Consider the following 22,026-nt stretch of genomic DNA (forward strand, 5'->3'; position numbering starts at 1 on the left):
TTATGACTTTTGGAATGCAATACATACTTGTTCAAATATATCTGGAGAATCAGATGGGATTGGTGAAGGTTCTTCTTCTTATTTGGAGCTAAAAACATGATGGTAGGGGTGCTGGATTATTTTTTGAATTCCTTTTCCTGGCTGTTGAGTGAAAGTGTTATTTTATAGTTTTACTGGGAGACTGTTAAGGGAAAACTTTAGTCTGCATGTTTGTGAAACTAGCATCACCAGATGTTATGATTGACTCTGATTTGGATGTTTGAGTCATGTTGGTCACATGTTGTGTTTTATTTTGGTCAGATTCCACCACACCTCCCCCATCAGTCATGCTTCACATGCCGCATATAATGCTGGGAACCATGTCTGCTGTAAAGTCGAGCGGTTCCTGCTTCACAATCTCAGCATTGTGTTTTAGTTTCAGTTTGGGCTGCTGAGCGAATGTGACCCTCTGCCCACCCCCTCATCTCTCATTCCCCTCTTTGTGATTCCATCTGTAAGATTGCAGGCAGTCAAAACATACTCAGAAAATAACCCTCTCTCTCATGAGCATACGCTTACTGACTTTGTATGACTGTCATCTCGGTTCCTCTTTCCCTGTCTGTCTCACTCTGGTCCTGTCTGTCCTAACCTGTCTTTCTCTATCCACTTGTCTCTCTACCTGCCTTCATTTCTCCATCCCTGCCTGTCTCACTCCGTCTTCCTTCTTATGTCCCAACATTTTCAAACCTCTCCTTAATTTTATGACTTACCTTTTGTGCTCACCATCCCCTCAGACTCTGCTTCTCTTTATCCTTTTCTCTGCTTCTCTTCCTGCCTCTCTTTGCCATCCTCTTCACAACTTCCTCCCTCTCCATAACTATCTCTCTTTTTCTCACTGCCTCTCAAGTTATTTTTCTGACCCTCGCTTTCTATCTTTCTAACTCTTTAACTCTCCCTCCTTTTTTACCTGGTTCTCTTTCTTTTTTCCTCTCTATTTGTTGTTCTCCATCTTATGTGTCCCTGTCTCTCTCCACCTGCCCTTCTTCCTCTCTACCTTTTCCCCCTCTTTACCTGGTTATTCCTCTTTCTTCCTCTCTCTCTCTCTCTAGTCTCATTTGCTTGTTTCTCTTATTTCCTCTACCAGTCTATCAGTCTTCTTCCCTTTTTCTTTCTCCCGTTTCTACCTATCTCCCTGTTTTAACTTTTCACTCCTTCTAGTCCACCTGTCTCTCTTCCTCGCTCGTTACCTGTCTCTTTCTACCCTTTTTATTTGTCTTTCTTCCTGTCTACCTGTCTCATGCCTACCTATCTCTCTATCCATTATTTGTACTTTTTTAACTTCGTGTACAGTACTTGTCTCTGCTTTCATTCTACTCGTTTATCTCTTCCCCGCTCTCTAACAGTCACTCTTTCTGCCTCTTCCTGTCTCTCACTCTCTTTTCCTCCCTTAATTCCTTCATTCGTTTCTCTCTTTACCTGTCTACTTGTCTTTTTCTCTCACCTCCCACTTTACCTTTCTCTTTATATCCTTTTTCACCTGTTTCCTCCTCTTCCTCTCTTTCTCTCCTTCGCGTCTCTCTTCCTTTTAGTCTACCTGTCTCTTTCTCCTACCCTTTTTAACTGTCTCTCTTCCTTTCTCTTCATCTTTTTTTCTGTCTCATATTTTCACTTGCGTCCCCGCTCACTTCCCTCAGATCTGCTGAATTGTATGTGACAAAGGGAATGTGTGTCAGAATTAATCACTGAACTTGACCAATCACTGAACTTGACCAATAAAATCACCCCTTGACAATGATGTAAGAGTAACTACTGAAGCGCTGAAACAGCAGTGTGGACTTATTACAGTAATCTCATCCCAGTCATCAAAATGCTTTTTAAAAAACGTTTCCAGAACAATGTGATGAGATTTTTGAAAAGTTTTGAGCATACTTGTCATATCATTATAGCATCTACCCCGATCCATCTGTGATCTGCCCATCATAAATGATGGCTAAGGAAGCAGATGGTCCATTGTGTATTATAGCTGCATTAAGATTGATCTGTCCATCCTCTCTCATCACAGCAGACGCCAGTCAAACTCTACCAAAACATTCCTCAATTGAAATTTCTTTCCATCTTGCTGTTTTTTTTTTTTTTTTTCAGTGTCATTAAAACAGGACATGCTCTGGCTAAGGTCTTTGTCTCATCTTGTGTTTTTGTTTCCAACCCATATCACCTTGTCCGCATCATTCGAAACTATTTCCAGAATGTCTAGCCTTTTTTTGTGAGATTTCCAGATATATGCTATTCCATGCTGTTGTTTAATTTATGAAAAGCAATGCATACAGTCTAACTTGTACCACAGCTACTTGACTAGGATTGACTAGTGTGCAAGTGTTCGCCACAGAGTGCTTCTGGTGGCTTAAAGGAATGCTCCATATTTAATACAAATTAAGATCACCATCATCAACATAATCTACGGCTGGCTGCCGACTGCCACATTTGGACTGATCTCCAGTTTGTACACACAAAAAACATGTTGACAGAAATATATTTACAGTGGAGGTCTATGGGGAAGAGTTGTGCATTGACCTGCATACTTCCACTGTAAGTACATGACCGCCGAGTGCATTCTTTGTTTGATGGCATCTACACAACACTGATTTTGATAAAGCCAATGGCACCAGTTCACCTAAATATCTTACTTCTTTGTTCTGTAAAACACAAATGGAGATGGTATAAAAGCACCATAAGGACTCTGTATGACATTTTTTTTTTTACCAATTTCTTGTTCTGAAATCTTTTGCGAGTGACTCTGCATTATTAGCAGATTCAAGAAACTGAATGGGAAAAAGAATGGAGTGTATAATAATGGCCCGCACGAACTGACAAATCGGTGATCTCTAGGCTTTGAGTTTGAGATTATCTCCAGACAAGTTCATTAATCCTCTCATCTTAATGGAAAGAACAGATACAGCTTCCCTGACAGCACGTCAGGCCCCAGTAATCTGGGATGTGTAGAATTGTGCGATAACCTGCACATTCAGCTCAGAAGCGAGACTCTAAAGAATAAGGTTAGGGACAAAGAACAGTAATGTGTTTCCAGTCATATCTTACAGAAGATTCAGAACATCTTTAAGACCCACTCAGGTTAAGGCACTTCACATCGTAACGTGCATGCTTTATTAAAGCATCCATCAGTAATTGCCCTCTAATTGTACGGGGAGATTTAATGTCTGTGATTATGCCTACCTGTTTGTTTAATTAATCGTGCATAAGTGCTAAAAAAATGTAACTTGTGTTTCCGCTCTTGCTAATGGTAGATTCATTTAGATGTGTGGCGTTTTCAATTATGTTAAATGTTATGGATGAATACATTTCAATTAGCCAAGGAAAATTTCAGCGCACATTAGAAAAAAAAAAAAGGATTTATTCCCGCACTTTGTGATCATTAAATCAGTGCCATGGCAGTAGATTTCACTTCCAATCTGAATTTACAAGAAGAAAAAAGCATTTGAATATCTTTAACCGCCGTTTTACCTCCAAGTAAAATGACAAAACTTTAATAAATGAAGGAATACCATCCCACACTTAAGCGTGGGACTAAGAGCGATGTCTTAATGAAGAAGAATAGGTAAAGAGAGGCCAAGACTTCTCAAAGTTACACTAGTACTGGAATATGTTCCAACTACATCTTAATTATGCACTTTTCTCAAGCATGAAGGAGTGAAGCAATCATTATCTCTACATGAACCCTTTCTTTTTGCTTATTCTAGCCAGGATAGTCAGATCTCTGATCATCGGGTCAGGTATCACTTGGTCAGAGCTGCAGTAATGTAATCCTACAGCTTGGCTTCTTCACCCTACTTCTGCAGAGCTGCAATTAGTTCTGGTTAATGAAGCTAAAATAATCTTTCTCAGCATTTTGATAATATATTCGCTATTTATTTCAATAGCTATGGTTTTGGTCTAAACGTGTATTTCTTTAGGTAGGGGATTTAACCAAACAGCTATTGTTGCCAGCAGATTCATATTATTTTAGAACAACAACAAAAATATCTAGTAAACATGTTATATCTAATAATATCTAAGGCATGCTTTACACATTTTTCATTAGATGAACAATATTCACCATTATAATGTGTATTCATACTATATACGATTATAAAGAACATTATTTCCTGAAACATTGTAAACCAGTGATTTGATTCAGTTAATAAAAATGGACAATTAGAAATGATTCATGAATTAAACAGTAACACAGCTTGTGATGCTGAAGTTTAACACAGAGGCACTTTTCAAACATAATTTTTTATGCTCTCATACTTTCAAGTCTTGAAACCTAATGGCCACATAAAAAGCTTTATAAAAACATTGCACATTGCTACACTTGATGTTGCCAGAACAACCAAAGCAAACATACTGTGAATATTCAATACATCGCTCAATTCTAGCTGCAGATTTCCTGGACATTTAGCCGTTGTCTTTCTCATGAACTCTTATGCCTCAAGGCACAGCTGAACTGCCATGGACAGAGAAGGTTTTTCTTCCCAACTCAGCTCACAGTTAGAGGTGGAACAAAATGATGTGTTATAATGGTGCTAAAGGCCCTCAGCAATCTTGCCTAAATGGCTTTATTTGAGAAGTGTTTCAGCCCTTGCTCGCAATTGCCGACAGGTTCTTGAAGCACTTTGTGCTTTTCCTGGAACTAAAGGAGAAAGTTTTGCTGTAATCAAGCAAACACCATTGAGAGGCCTGAGAGTGTTACTTGTGTTTGGAGCCTAGACTGAAAATACCTTCCAGGGAAGTACACCGGAAGGGCCTGAAAGAATCTTCTAATTCAGTTCCAGCAGTGAACAGTTCTCAGTATCCGAAAGGGAAAAACAAGTCTAGTCTTTTTTTAAAAGCCCTTTATCCTGGAAAGCCACCACCATCCGCTCGCATTCCACCAAGACCACAATCCACTAAATGCTGTTTATGCATTTGTTCTATTTATGAAGTAGATACAGATTTAGAAACCATACAGAGAAGATGATGGCTTCACTAACATTGTACCAGAGGAATAAAAAGAAGCCCCCCCCCCCCCCCCCCCCCCCCCAAGAGGTTCAAATCTCAGAATGTTTTTCCAATATATTGGAAGCATTCATATAAAGTAGCTATAGGGCTCACTACACTCACTTCCAGTGGAAGTGCTTAAAAAGTCATTTTCTAATATTGACATGATTAATAATTCTCTCTCTTTTTAATAGACATTAATTAGCTAAATGTATTTCTGTTTGATTGTGCCTTAAGTGACAAGCACTTTTGCTGTTCAGGGTCTAAAATTGAGCACTTTTGGATCCTAGGCGACCGGATGTTACAAAACAAGAAACATCTGCATTTCAAAAAAATGTAACCATTCATCTGTCAGCTAAATAAAAGATTCTAAATCAACAGCAATTCTATTACCAGTAAATGTCGGTGGACGCGGTGTATTCTTAGGTTGTTGTTGTTTTTGTTGAACTCTGTGTAAAGAGCCCAAAATTGAAAGCTGTGAAAAAGCCGCACTGTTATTGTGGTCGTTTTCTGTGGCACATCCAGTTTGTTTAAGTAAACACAGAGGGAGAGTTGACAGAATATGATTTCTCCATATCTCTTTCTCCCTCTCTCACTGTTTCTTTCTTTGGGTCGTCGTTTGTCTTTCTCATTTTTGCTAGATTTGTTGATCAGACTCCAGCAGCTGCCAGATTCTCACATCTACAAACTGTTTTCGACCTCATCTAGTCGAAACTCCCAAAAGTCGTTTAACTCGTGAAACTTGGTTCAAAACATGAAGCCTTTCCAAAAGCCTTCAACGCTGTGCATGTAGGAAGAGAACTACTCTGCTGAGATTCATTAGTCAAATGTTAAGAGTCAAAAGTTAAGAGGAGCTTGTCTGAGAGGATAACTTTAGAAAGTTGGCAAAGCCAGAGCACACCTGGTGACTCAAAAGCTCAAATGAGATTCAGATTATTTCAAGTTCATACTGGCCTCTTTACAACTCAGCAAGCAACTGAAGAAAAATTCAGAAACTTGGGTGGAGATAGCTGTAACAGCTGTGTTTTGGGTGTCTGGTTTCTAGCTTATCCATTAGCTGGTCTGTGATGGTCAATAGCTGGTCTAAAATGGTTATTTATTGGTCAAAGTTATTTTTTGCTGTATATAATTGTCATTAATATACCAAAAGTGGTCATTCATAGTGGTCATTAATTGGTCCTTGCTGGCCAATAGCTGGTTTAAAATGATAATTGGTTGGTCAAAGCTGTTTTTTTCTGCTCTAGCTCTAAAGCTGTCATTAGCTAGTACAATCTGGGCCCTATTTGGTCTAAAAGAAGATGGACTTTAGCTGATCTGAGATGGTCAGTAGCATTCTAAAATCATTTTTAATTGGTCCAACCTGGTCATTAGCTGGGTTAAAATTGTAATTAGTTGATCCAAGCAGTTTTCATTGCTCTGAGATTGTCATCAGTTAGTTCAAGCTGAATATTCGTGCAGAATTATTTGTTATCCGTTATTCGTTTTTGAAGCCATTATCCGTGCCTTTCCGAATAAGGTATTCGGCTTCGGGCACAACCCTAGTTATTAGATAGTTCCAGTTAGTCAATATCTGGTCTGAGATGGTCATTAGCTGGTCTATAATGCTTATTAATTGGTTCAAACTGGTCATTGAATGGTATAAAATGGTTATTAGTTGGTCCAAGCTAGTTTTTGGTGCACTAAGATCGACAGTATCAGGCCTAAATGGATATGAATTGGTCCAAGCTGGTCATTATCTGCTATAAAATGGTAATTGATTTGTCAAAATTGGACATTAGCTAGTATAAAATGGTTAGTTGATCTGATCCAAGGCTTTTTTTGCTCTAAGATTGTAAGTAGCTAGTTCAAGCTGATCATTAGCTGTTCAGGGATTGTCAGTGTATTCAAATTTAAAGTCAGTTATTATTGGCTGCTCTAAGATTGCCATTAGTTTGCCCAAACATTGGTCACCGCAGTCGGTGTGTGAATGAGTGAGTGAATGGGTGAATGTGAGGCAAATTGTAAAGCGCTTTGGATGGCCATGTGGTCTGTTGAAAGCACTATATATAAATGCAGTCCATTTACCATTTACCATTAGCTTGACCAGCAATAAACCAGTTATCAGCTGGTCGTACCAATGCAGGTTGGTATAGTGCATGATGATTTGTGCTCAAAAAGATCACTGACATTTATTAAGAAATGAAATTGTTATGGTCATTCTATGTTCCTCTGCTTTTCTCATCCTCCGCTCCTAATATGTCCATTCTGCATCTATGAACCCATCAGGCAGATTTTATCTTTAGCGTCTGTGTGCTTTGCAGTAAGAACGGTAGCCCAACATGTACAGCGGCGAGACAGTTTGAGGCATGTCTTTTTAGAGATGTTCCATCAGCCCCTGAGAATTGTGTGCTCCTGGCAACAACGACACCTTTAAATTGGAAGTGTGATGGACGCGTGGCTCCGTTTCGTCTGTAGTGTTTTCTCATTTAACCAAAAATGCTTGTGAGATTAGAATGTGAAGTCAGCCCTCAGGTGGAAGAACAGGGTGTTTTTTATATTCGTTCTCAGCGGCTGTCAAGCGCACAGATGAGCCTCTTGTAGATCCTGCAATTTCGCCAGGCGCAGCAACTCGAATTGCCATCAATCCCTGGACCAGTGCACCCTGCATGCTAAAAGGCCGCAACTCAATATACAAGACGGCGCAGGGATAGGAGCTTGATAAACACCAATTGATTTTGTGTGCTGGGAAAGACACAGCAAAAGTGCTTAAGATGGCTATCAGAGTTAAGAAGCTGGAAGTGGTTGGGCTAGTCATCATTAATGCTCCTGATCACTTCTCGCCGCCTCTCTTGGCTTTAGTTGGGCACTCATATATTAATACCAAAGCTGGCTGTTAGCCCGGGAAGTAAAGCTAAAACACCAAGCGTCTCCCCGCCTGCCCTCTCCTCCTTTAACACCTCATCCATCCTTCTGTGTGCTCTCTGAAGCCGTGAAGGATTGAGGCTTTTGACTGCGGCTCTCGAGAGGGGAATTTTTCTGGATCCCGGCTGCCCATTATTCCGGTAAATCTGGGCTGTACACACAAAGAGCTTAGGAATGAGGAAAAATGACCAGCCCGTGGCACTCTTAAACTGTGATTGTGCTTTCATTATCTGGTCCTGTTGTAATGGCTCGCTTGTGTGTATCTTCAATTGTCCGCCGTTCCCTCCATGGCTGACAATACACATCCATTAACTTTCCAGCGCTGTTTTTTTATTTACTTGCTGCGCCGCTCAGTTGAGAGGCTTCGTTGTTGGAGTGTGGGGTGATAACAGATGAACAGCAGAAAAAAAAAATACTTTATCTGAGAAATAAATAAGTCGGAGTTATGTAAACATGGGTTTTTTAATGTCAAAAGTTGGGACAAAACTAAAAATGTAGTGCTGATTTTTTTCCAGCAGTTTCTGGTATCTCTTATGAAATGTTAATAAATGTTCTAAATGCTGTGCTATACATTATAAGTTTATATTTTTGTATTTTTTATATTAAAACATTTTAGTTGTGAAAAACCTGTCATTGTTAATTGGTAAGCCCCATTCCGTTCCAAACCCTTATGATAATATTTGTTAATGTGGAAAACATTAGGGGAAATTTTGGGGAAGAATATTCATCCCCAGTAAAGCTCCAGGACTCGGGGGTTTAGAACGACATGAGGGTGAGTAATTAATTACAGAATCTTTAGGTAAACTATCCCTTTAAATACATGTAAGTGTACACAGCCTAAGTGTTGATTTTCAAAAATATTTGTACAATTTATTTTTCAAGACACTGTTGTTTTACAAATATCATGAATCATTCAGAAATGTTGATTTCCATGTTACATGAATTCAGAAATTCAATATATTCTCAAGATGGAAGGATTGAATTAGAAGTAATTCTAAGTCATTTGAATTAAAGCTATTTATAAACTGCATTTTTAATGTTTGAAAAAAAAAATATATATATATATGTACAATATAACAGAAATTGACAACAAACAAAAAAATGTGAAAAAAGTAATGTCATCAACCCATTTCACAGATTTTGTTCTACAGTGAACTGTTAACAACTAAAACTGGATCTTTGAGTAAATGAATGAATTGTTCTTTTGAGCTGCTGCTTTAAAAAGGAACCAGATGAACTAGTTTACACCTAATGCTCTTCAAGCGTGTGTTGCAAGTGCTGTGTCCACTAGCACTAATCTCAGCATTCATAAAATGTCACTAAACAAAGAATATAATCAACTTTAATTTGATCCCTCTCTGATTGGTTGCAGTGAAGTGGAATGTGTTTGTATTACTCTCATTTCCATTCAGTAGCTCAGTCGGAAGCTCATTTAATGTCGCTTTGGCTTCCTCTCATTGCTCTATGCACTGCCAGCGAAAAGAAAAAAAAGAATTTGCCACCATTGCTTTCCAAGAAATCCATTTCAAGATGAGGATTATGAATTATGGAAAGGTCCCTGCTGAAGATATGGTGCACAATATTTCCTCAGAGATCGACGAGGGTATGTGGTAGCGAATGGGAACCTCTGAGCTACAAAGAAGCTTTCATAGGGTTTGATATTCTCCAGCAAGCCTTGTGAACAGAGTAAAGGAACGTGCTCGAGTTTGACGATGTTGAAAAAGTTGAAGCAACCATCCATCAAGTCTCACAGGATGGAGCTAGTTGAATTATTTCTCTTACAAAGTTTTTCAAATGTCAAATTGTGAAGCCTTGTGACTTTTCCATCTTACAGGATTCCCTACCCACTCCCTTCCATTATGCATGCAGGGAGAAGAAATTGGTCTCTCAAAAAGAGTCGCGCACTGCATTTAATGGTAACACGAAATTATTAACTTCAAGTGCATTTGATATTCAACAACTTGGCCTGCCCTGGGGCGCGTTTCCCATTCAACGACTTAACTAGCTGCTTTAGTATGATGCACTGCTGGAAAAATTAACTAGCTGCAGCAGTTTCCCAAAATTGTAGTAACATTGTCATTACTGACATGCACAGATGGTAGAGTAATAACTTCTGCTAATTAAACATATTGCGATAGCAATTAATGTCAGAGTGCTATAGTTTATTTACACAAAACTGAAGAAAGCAGTAGTAGTGGTTCATTCATTAGGCAGCTTGCTCCTCATCATAATTTCTCTGAAATGCTGCTGTAACGAACATGTCATTGTACAATGGGGTTTACTTATGCTTTTACACATTTAAGTGATACTGATTGTGGTCATGCTAAAATTAACATAATCTTATGGCAGTTCATAACTATTTTACATTTTAGTGAATTGGTGGCTTGAATGACCTCAATAATTTGAATGATCTCACACTATTTTAACATTTTATATATATATATATATATATGTATGTATGTATACTCTTAAAGATACAGTAGCTACACAGCCTGTTTTAATTCTAAGTGTCAAAAAGTATGGAATAAGAAAACCTAATTTGGTGCAAGGAACACTGACAAGAACATACTAAGAATATTTAAGGAAAAAAATGAATGCTGTTTGTGGAATAGACAATGACCAGTCTGTTTTTTATGTCTGTGAATTGCAATTAGTGCTTTGAGCCTCAGGGGTCTCGAGTGCTGAGCAGGAGTCTGGCTCTGTCGCCTCATTCATTTCGGTTTTCCCCCTTTAGATTCTCAGCTAGTAGTATTCTCTCTCTCCCTTGTTAATTAAAGAGACCTTGAGAAGCATGTCATCCATATGTGCTCTCACAGTGGCACACTAGTAGTAAGAACAACCTACTGACATATGTCCAGGCTTCACACTCCTTTCAGACAGACACAGGGGGTCAGATAGGATGCTGGGATGCCTGGGGGCTGCTCCAATTTACAGCAGGGCAGCCACTAGCTGGATTGCTTTGTTTACACAGATCCTTGTAGTCCATCGGTCTGGGTCCTAAGGTGAGAGCAGACTTTCACACTGCGATTCCGGCAAGTACACGGGTAAAGTTTTCCGGCAATTGTTCAAGGGTCGCTAGATTGTGCACTTTCACACTGCCAGTGATTACTCGGGATATGTGCGTGCTTTCACACACAACATGTAAAGATCCCGTAACGACACGTGACATCAGCGTGTGACGTTTAATGTACGAGTCGAAAACGTTAGGCGAGTTATACTTTCACTGAAGCAAGCGAACGATCTCAGCGTCAGCTGATCTAACGGCATTAGATCTGGCTTTTGTTCACACAGAGCTCATCCAGGGATTGAACCCGGCAATGTTACTAGGTCCCCGACCCGGTCCCCGACCCGGATTCAATGCTGGAATCAATCCTGGGACGTGTTTGCTTTCACTCAGAAGGCGACCCGGCAATGTTCCGGCAATTTGCCGGGTCCGACATGCAGTGTGAAAGGGGCTTCAGAGAGAATGCATAAGATTTAAGTCAATGTCAAAAGGCAAACATTGGTCAACAAGATGAAGGTTACAGAAGGAAACAACTCAAGGCATGCTGGGTGGGAACTGCAACAGTGACACAAGCTTGAATCCCCACCCATGAGGGAACCACGGCCTGGGGAAAATGTCAATTATATTTGGTGAGAAAAGGGTTTAGCGCAGCGTGAGAGAGAGAAATTAAATCAATGTACTATAATCTTCCTAGGGCGCCCTAGTGCTATTCTAATTAATAATCACAATGACCCTTAATTCTCTTAACCTTGGAATATAATTACTGCAGTAATTTGCACTGCTTCTAATCATTGTATGTCCCTTAATGTATGTTGAAGTCATGAAGCAAAGTGTTTGAGACAAAAATGTCACTTGAAACATCCTCTCCTTTTCTTGCATGTCTGACATCAGCTGTTGCAGCATCCAATCAGTACTAACCTCTTCATTAGTTATTAATCACACTTTAAGGTCGGAGCCTTGAACAAGCTTCCAAAACCTAACTGCATCACAGAGTTAAATTAGACATAAAAAATCATTGCTGCATTAATTACAGAGCTTATGAAAATGTGTCAAGTTTCACTGATTTCCAAACGCACGCAGTCCAGTTATCCAAACATATGGCAGACATCATTTTCAAAGGAATTTACATTCGTTTTACATAGCTCACTATTGCTTCATTTATTTGATCAAAAGTACCATATTAACTAATATTTTGAAAATAACAATTTTAATCAATTATAAAATGTAGTTTATTTCTGTGATGGCAAAGTGTCCCATGATCCAACAAAATCATTATAATATGCTGATTTGATGCTTAGCAAAATTCAAAACACAATTGTGCCGCTTAATATTTTTTGGAAAACCCTACTACATTTTTTCCAGGATTCATTGATGAATAGAATGTCAAAAAGATCTGCAATTATTATTATTATTGTTTTTTATTTGTTAAAGTAAATGTATTTTAATTTATTGATTTATTTATTTATTTATTACATTTTTTATTTAATCTGTAGTGAATTCACAAAACATTAGTTATGTGCAAATCACTCATACGATAATTTGGTTTAATGTAAAAGCAAAGGGCACACAGAATAAAGAACAGAAGGGAAAAAAAACTGTAACAGTTGTATGAAATATTTGTTTGTCTGAATTAAATTGGGAACCTCATAAGCAGATACTGTATAATATGCTGTGCACTGGCTTACGTAAGCCTTGGGTAAGCCTTCTGTAGACACTAATGTTCGTCCTTACATTTTCAGGCCTTTTGCACAAATATGTCATTCCGAAGAGATTTTCTTTTCTTTTTGTTTCTGAAATCTTTGATCTCTCAGGATGGATGTAGAACTTTGCTTTGTATTACTGACCCTCCAGTCGATCTCATCTCTAATTCCTTATCATTTCTAACTCTTCTTTACTGGTTGTTTTTCTCATACTTACCTATATCTTTAAATTGGTTTCCTTTATGCTCTTTTTATTTTTAATTTTGCCATATCTCTCGTTCTATCCCGACGCGAGATGGTGAGTTCAGGTCAAACATGAGTTGCTATCCTGCCCCCTCCGGCACAGTCTACACGTGGGCTTTTACAATCAGTCCTGTCATTGGAGCAGTAACCTTATCCAGGATTACGCCCGGATGATAGATCCCTCCCCTGGATCTGCCTGCAGGAGTATGGACAGGTTTCAAGGAGGTTCTGCGCAGGTGGGCCGAGCTCCGGAGCTTGTTCCTGTGTGTTTGAGCACTCAAGGAGAATTCATGACCTGCTTAAAGGTTTCAGGTGTTGGTTACAGTGTTGAGGTGTTGCCCTCGGCCCCTCCAGCACAGACAGCACCACAGGTCACAGAGTTTGAGCAGGTGGCGCTGACTTCTTAATACCTGTGGGAAACGCTGGGAGGACACTGCAGGAGAGCAAAAACAGAGAGGAAAAACAGGAATGGGAGAAAAAGAATTGCTGTGCTGAAGCTCTGCCACTCTCGGTGCATGGTTCGGGACATCTGTGGCAGGATAAAACCATCTGGATGTGCTGTCGTGTGTTGCTGATTTAGCTGACTGACAGCTGTTGCTATTCCTTGATGATATGCCATTATTATTTTAGGATGTGAACTCATAACCCTGCTAACTTCGGTGGGACTTCCTAGTGAGGTTTCTGTAAAGTGCTCTTATGCACTGACAATTTGAGACAGATTATTTGAAGAATTACGCCATTTTGTGATGTCTAGATGAATTTCGTTTGGTTATCAATCTGCTTTTACATGATCCTTTTTACTTTTTTTCATGGATGGCATTATTCATGATTATTCATCAGTGTATGCTATTCTATAAAAAGAAAATTGTCTTTGTAATATTTAATCAAAATGTAATATCTTTTCAGATGAAATCTGTATCTCTTCTTTTTCAATCTCCCCACCCACCTGTCATAGAGATCACATTCACAATCTAATCATTCCTAGCCCTAATTCACAGCAGTTCATATTTTACATATTTTACAAGGTGGCTAATTCGTACGAATTTCTTATGTCCTCACTCGTACAAATTCATACGATTTTTGCCAACTCGTACATATTTTACGAGTTGGCCATTTGTATGAACTTGCACGACTGATCTACACCTAACCCTGCCCCTAAACCTACCTATCCGGTCACAGGGGTTTAGACAAATCTTACGAGTGAGGTTGTACGAATTAGCGACCTCGCAAAATACGAATTGGTTGTGAGATAGTTTTGTTTTTTGGAAATAAAATTGGTTGTGAATGTTTTCATATTGACGTTTAATCTGCACTCATGCCATCCAAACGGAAAAAAGTTTACAGCGTTTTTCGGGTGCAATCTCTTGCTTATACTTTCTTAAAGTATTATTAAAATAAATTCGGTAGGCACTTATGCATGTAATGCATACAGATTTCTCCTAAAAAGTGCCAATACCAATTTTTAAAATAAATTGCTTTGCTTAAAAAAAAAGTTTATGAAGAGTAGGAGAAGAGAGAAAATTCACACTGCAAGTTGAATAAGTTAGCATCTCTTTTTGCTGACATTGCGATATTCAGATCTCCCATACATTACAGTCCAAAAACTTAGTGGCAAAAAGATGATTCATACATTAACTGTATTTTCATAAATTACAGTTTGGCAGTCTCAGTCACCTTAGTGACACAGCAAAAATATAATTTAGTTTAAAGTCAATATTGTTTATGACTTCCATGCCACATTCCTTATTGTCTTCTTAGAAGGCTTGTTTCCAGACCAGAGATTTTATTAGTATTTTGCTTTACATCGCAGGGACAATTACGCATATAGCCAGTTCAGCATATTCTGTCCGCAAGGTTTTCGTGTGTCTGATTGACCTGCCCTCCCTTCTGTCTGTCTCTCCCACATCAAGAGATTGCCCCATCAAAACCAAAAGAGCTTCTAAGAGGATTAATTACTTAATGTTTTTTTTCTTCTTCTTCTTAAAGGGATAGTTCACCCAAAAAGAAAAAATTGGAACCATTTTACAAGAATGTTAACATTAGTTATATACACACATATATACACATTTTGTACACAGAAATATGCACTATATGGATAAAAGTATGAAGACGCAACTTTTCATTATTAAATTCATGCATTTCAGTCAGACCTATGCCACAGGTGTATAAAATCAAACACCTAGCCATGCAGTCTGTATTTGTGAAAAAAAAAAATGGGTTGTTGCTTAGAGCTCAGTGAATTCAAGCATGGTACTGTACTTTGCAATTCAGTTCATGAAATTTCATCCCTGCTAGATATTCCATGGTAAACTATAAATGGTATTATTGGAAAGTGGATGCATTTAGGAACAGCAGCAGCTCTGCCACAAAGTAGAAGACCCTGTAAAGTCACAGAGTGGGCCACAGAGTGCTGAGGTGCATGGTGCGTTAAAGTGACCAATGCTCTTTTGAGTCCATAGCTCGAAGAGCTCCATACTTCCACACACAATAATATCAGCACACAAACTGTGCAGCTAGAGCTTCATGGAATGGGTTTCCATGGCCAAGCAGCTGCATGCAACCCTCACGTCACAAGAGCAAAGCCGAGGGTCATAGGGATTGGTGTAAAGCACACCCCTACTGGACTCAGTGAAAACCTGTTCTGTGACGAATCCCAATTCTCTCTCTGCCAGTTTAATGGGCGAGTCTGATTTTGGGGGATACTAGAAGAATGTTACCTGTTTGACTGCATTATGCGACTTGTAAAGTTTGGTATAGGAGGGATTATGGTATGGAGGCTAGACTTAATTTCAGTGAAGGGAAATCTTAATCAGTATATCAAGACATTTTGGACAACGCTATGCTTACAGCTTTGAGGGATTGTGATTAAAGTCCCTGTTGATGGTGTCCCAATAGTTCTGTCCATATCATTTTACCAGTATAATGGGACATGATGCACATCTTTGTTTGCTGGCTTGAACCCAGCAAGCTCTTTCACTGATTGCAGTTCAGACTATGTGCATGTCATGCTCTGCTACTGTATGTGGTGATATGTTTCATGTCAGGGTTGTCACAAAATGTCCTTGAAGTGCTCTCAGCAGGCTGCTGTTTAACTGTTAGGTGACCTATCAGTGTTTACCAATGTGGATGGGGACTTTTTGAGTGACAAACATATTGCTACCGCTTGGCAAACAACAAATATGCAGGCTGTCTTCTGCTTTTATTGCCAATGAGATTTTTATCAACATAATTGATCTGCCCATTCTTCAGCGGGAAAAGCACATTAATATGGCTCGACCGCTGAGCGATACACCCACCATCCCCTAGAGCCATGAGCTGTCACATGTCAAACTGCCAAGACTCCTTCCCAGACTGGAGGCTGCACACAGGGTCAGGGTGACCGTGGCAACCGTCCTGCCAATCACAGCCCAGCAAGAGGCAATGGTGCATCCAGTAAAGTGCTCAGAGCGCTTTTTAGCCACAGCGCAAGGTGACGGAGATGTACTATGTCAAGAGCATTTGAATAAACATTGCTTGTGTTTTGTTATGGGGGATTTGAGGACATAATGAGAAACAAAAAGCAGTGCTTTTCCACTATTTTGCATGTTAGGTAGAAAATTGAGTCACTGTCTATTACAGTATGCTATCCTCTGCTGCATTTGCATGATATTCATAACTATACAAATATACTTTAATATACATTTCAAAGTCATTTCTATTCATGTTTTAGAGTCATGACTAATGCACTTGCTCTGACATGTGCCTTGGTGAAGCAGATCAGGCCTGTTTTATTCCCCTTTCCTCCATCTTCAGATCATTCCCTGTTGTCTCTGGACTGTTATTGCTAATGAATATGGTTAAAACTTTGAAAAAAAGAAGAAGAAAAAAAGATCACTTTCTTTCTTTTGTGGAATATAAAAAGAAGATATTCTGAAAAAAAAAAATTTGGAACATTGGAACACACTGACTCTATTGAAAAATTAGTACACTTTAGCATACTATTAATTAAGAGAACTTATGGAAATATTTTAAAAGAATATACGGTAACACTTTAGAATAAGGTTCCATTAGTTAATGTTAGTTAATGTATTAATTAACATGAACAAACAATGAATAATACATTTCTTACTGTATTTATTCATCTTCGTTAATGTTAGTTAATGAAAATACAGTTATTCATTGTTAGTTCATGGTAATTCACAGTGCATTAACTAATGTTAACAAGCACAACTTTTGATTTAAATAATGCATTAGTAAATGTTGAAATTAACATGAACTAAGACTTATAAATGCTGTAGAAGGATTGTTCTTGATTAGTTCATGTTAACGAAAGTAGTTAACTAACATTAACTAATGGAACCTTATTCTAAAGTGTTACCGAATATACTTAAGTGTGAACTGAATTAAATGTTTTTAGACAATTGTTTGTTATTCACAATTAAATGAATATTAGTTTATCATTTAAATTTATATTAAATTCAGTTATCTGAACTTAAAAAAAAATATATTTGAGTAGACCTAAATATGATTTAAGTACATTTTATATGCAATTTCATAACTAGGTTGTCTTTGAAATATGGTTAAAGAAAACAACAAGCATTTACGATAAACTAATTGCATTTGTATTGAAACTCGTATGTCATGCATTTAAATATATTTATAATAATAAAGTTGCAATTTGAAATATATTTACTTTAAATGTAACATCAAAAACCAAGTCAAAATTATAGTATTAGTATTAAAATTATAGTAGTGTAAATTGCATCTTACATAATTGACAGTATATTTATATAGTATTTACATTAACGTATGTTAGTCAACTAATCAAAATAAGTGTTCTCCTTTAAAGCACAACAAAAGACTAATAAAACAATGATTTAAAATGTAATTTACTTAAATGTAATTTTTTTACATTATTACAAAGAGCACTTACTCTATCCTTAAGTGTAGGGATGCACGATATTATCGGGCCGATGTTGTAATCAGATGAAAATGAGTATTAACTCAAATGTGCTCAGGGTGTGTTAGCAAATATATCACGTCAGCAGTGTAGCTCATTCTTGAAGCGAACTTTTTCCTAAATGATTATTAGATTCACTGTTTTAGATTGCTGCATTTATTTTGAGAGTGCACATACGTACATTATGATTTGTTTGGTGTGTGATAGAGTCAGCGGATTTTAGCACAGCAGTTGTACATTTTTACAAATCTTTTGCCTTAGACAATCTACAATGATGTTGCTAAAAAGAACATTATTTGGTGTATTTGGTGTAATGAAATGTGTTTATGCTGTTTAGGGTTCAAAAACACATTATTTTCCACACACTGTACATTATTGTTTCTCCTCTATGCCCGTCTTTCTGAACCGATTGTTTTTACAAAGCTCATCGGTCTGATAGTGAGGTGTTCTCTGAATGGCCATCCAGTGCATTGTGACTGGCTGAATGCCTCAAGCGTGTGATGGAAATGTTATGCCCCTTGTCATACTGGAATGCGTGTCCTGATCAGAACACTGGCGCTACAAGACAAAAACAATAAAACCCATTACATACAAGGCATTTGTTGCATGCAGTGTGGACATAATTACAGATTATAATGACTTGTACTGTGTCTGCATTTGTGATCGGAGAAACAACCAACGACAAGCACTACTCAACACTGCTCAAAACTTGAGTTTGAATCATCAGTATTAAATCTTTTACATATGTAAACATACAGTATCATGACATAGACATGTGGTGGCATGTTTAAACGAGGCATTTAAGAAAGGCTTGGATGAGTCTTAACTTTTTAAGAATATCTCTTTGGGTTTGAGACTTTAGTCTTTGCAACTTTACAGATATTACTTTATGCACCAAGAGCTGTTAACACTCCAAAGAGAAAGGACAAATTTAAATCGCATCATTTGACCCCTTTAAAACAATAAGGTTAACACTGCATATTTCAGAAAAAAATAATGCAGCGATTGTGTGTATTTACTGTATATATAGTAGATTTATAACTATTTTAAAGCTTTTAATGTCATTATAAAAGAAATTCACAATTGTTTATTAAATTCTTACAAATAAGCTTTCGTTAAAAACTAAACAAAATAAAAAAATGACATTACAAAAAAAAAGAAGGAGAAGAAGAATCCAAGGCACTTGGACCAGAAGTGCATTGAATTCTTCTTCTTCTTCTATAGTTGCTACAAACCCAACCAAAGACCACCATTTGGGATTTCTTCACAAGGTCCGAGGTTAATCAGCAAGTAGCCTTTCAAGATGTCTCCTATTATCTATTAAAAATAATGTGTTTAGAATTTCCGCACAAGAGAGACTTGGTGTTGTTTCCAAACAAAAGGAAATATAGTGGTATCGCTTATTGGCCAAAATAAGTTGAAAAATATTGGCATATCGGATATACAGTATATACTTGCATATACTTATATCCAACTAATTTCATTCAGGACCAAAAGCTTTAGCCCTCATTTTCTCTCCAGAGAGGTCGCCTGAATCAGTAGTACATTTTAGGCCTCATCTGGCAAATAAAAATCCATTAGTTCCCTTTTGATCCAGGAAATTGAGTGGATCATAATGGTGGAGGAAGATTTCAGTGCGAAAAGCTTGCTTTGTCCCTCAAATGAGAATATATGAAGTCACAAAAAAGTATTTTCCATTAGTGTTTTGACAGTGGCGAGGGAAGAGGATATAAGCAGCTCTTAGAGTTAATGGCTGGTTGAAAATGGGAATTTGGGGACTAAAAAGTTAATATAATATCTCATGTTATTGAGATCTTTTTTTTTTTTTTTTTTTTTCAAAGCAGGAAATCCTGTAGAGATCTCTTTAATACCTCAATTTATTCTCTCTAAAAAAAAAAATAAATAAATAAATAAAAATTTTCAGAAGAGATCTCTACGATGGCTCAAACTTTGCCAAGGGACCAAAGTTCACATTTCTCATTTTACGTTGCTATTCTCTGTCAATACAGTTGATACTTGAAACCCCATTCAGCAATCCCAGCTTTGAGCAATACAGTTGTCTTCTTTGTTTGTTAGTCACCTACAATGTGATGTGTTTTGAGCTAGCATTAGCCTAGCATAGTTCTGGTTTGCCATTTTCTGGCCTCTTTCTGTAATGCTTCCAGGAAAGATCTTACAGTTGTTTCAGGAAAACACATTGTAAGAGATACCATGAGCTGTTGAGCTGATATCATTGTCGCAGGTTAAGAGAGTTAAGATCTGTGGTTTGGTGCATGTCTGCCTGGATTCTATGGCATTTCTGCGCCTGTCTGTCTGAGTCTTGTAATATGTCTGTCTGAACGCATAGGTACGTGGAGAGAACATGCACCAGTCGCTTGTTTCCTGCCAAAATCTGTTCTGTGCACACACACATTCCTTTAGTTGCTGATCCAGCCATGCAGTCCACTCGGCAGATGTCCATGTTGTCTATTTGTCTGTCCACTAGTGTCAGGATGTCTGCTTGTAAATACAGCTAACTAAAGCTCACATAGCGCTACCTGACACAACAAGACTGCTGGAAGCCCTTTTTCTTTTGTTGCAGGCTAAGCTCTCTTGATTGTCAACACACACACACACACAAATGCATGTATATTTTTAATATGTAATAGAGAATAATTAAAAGGCTAAAATATTAAATATTAATTCAATAAACTCACATTTAATCCAGTTTTTCATATTTTCTGACCAAATAATCAGAGGCTCCACAGTGGAAGCACTGCAGTATATTCTTTTTTACTAAACATTATGGCAAATGTACAGTAGTGGGTCATACAGCTGTTTTATGCATACCTGTATATATATATATATATATATATATATATATATATATATATATATATATATATATATATATATATATATATATATATATATATATATATATATATATATATATTAGCAAGAGCAGGATGGTAGTATGCCAGTGTGGTTAATGACCTGAAGGCAAAGTCAACAATTATTTAAAAAATATTTATACATGCAGGTACATACATATTTTATACTTACATTTTGATTAGACTGCTGAAAGTTGGAATAGTTTTACACAAAATGTGATCATAAATACAAAATGTGCAAAAATATTATTTATTCAACATGCAACAGTAAAGTGAAGAGCATGCTACTCTTTGAAATGTTGAATACTGTATACAGTGTAAGTTGAACACTGTTAGCAATACTTTAGGATTGCATTCTGAGACAATTCAGTGGAAACTAACATACAGTCTTGTTTTTTTCTACTCTGTCCTCTAGACAAACCAGGGAGCAAGAAACACCCCCAGACTTCTTCTACTTCTCTGACTTTGAGCGGCACAACGCAGAGATCGCTGCATTTCATCTGGACAGGTAAGAAAAAAACACCTACAGAGAGAAAGAAAGAGTTTTTGCAGGGCTCTGTTGGGCAACCCAGTGGTCAGTTGTGAGAGTTTTGAGAAGTTGTTTCCCGTTTCTATTGGCTGTATTCCTTATTTTCTTGTCTGTCTGTCTGTTTCAGAGAAAAACTAGTAACTTTTTGTTTACTCTGTCTTTATCTTCGTTTGAGAGAAATGTTTGGAGGTGTTTAGATGTGACAGGTCTGGGGATTTGTTTTAAGGTTTGTGATGTTAATGATAAGGTCGGAAGAGACGATATTAGATTATTCGATTATTTCAGTCTTTCCTCACATTGTTCTTTGCACTGTGCTTACTAGTTAACGAAGACAAGCATTATTATTACTACTGCTTATGGCTCATGGCTATGGATTCAAAATAACCTAATAAACGAATTATGTTATTATGTATAAATGTTATTAATAATAATAATAATAATAATAATACTTTACAGTAAGGTCCCATCAGTTAAATTTAGTTGATGCATTGTCTAAAAGTAACTAACAAACAGCAATTCATTTGTTACAGTATTTATTCATCGTTAGTTAATAAATATATAACTGTTCATTGTTAGCTCATGTCAGCTCTGGTCCATTAAATAACATTAATACATTCAAATGTGAATAGTAAAAATGCATTAGTAATGCCGAGATTAAATGAACTAGAATAAGTAAATACTAGAATATAAAAAAATTGTTAGTTTGTGTTAACTAGTGTAGTTAACTAATTGGAACAAATTGAAACATGTTGTAAACTCATACTATTATTTATTTTATTTTATGTACCACCGATAAACAGAAAAGCTTAAGAAAAGTCCATTAT

At 37.4% G+C, this 22,026-nt stretch overlaps 1 protein-coding gene across 1 annotated transcript in view; it reads left to right on the forward strand.

The window, feature by feature from the left end:
* fam20ca (FAM20C golgi associated secretory pathway kinase a) overlaps window positions 1–22,026 on the forward strand; it is a 61,978-nt gene that overhangs the window by 24,157 nt on the left and 15,795 nt on the right. The window contains exon 4 of the mRNA XM_026207476.1: window positions 21,089–21,181. Within this exon, the coding sequence (XP_026063261.1) occupies window positions 21,089–21,181 (93 nt within the window). The remainder of the gene's footprint in view (window positions 1–21,088; window positions 21,182–22,026) is intronic.

This window comes from Carassius auratus, chromosome 28, assembly GCF_003368295.1.
Source record: "Carassius auratus strain Wakin chromosome 28, ASM336829v1, whole genome shotgun sequence".
In the NCBI taxonomy this organism is placed as follows: domain Eukaryota; kingdom Metazoa; phylum Chordata; class Actinopteri; order Cypriniformes; family Cyprinidae; genus Carassius; species Carassius auratus.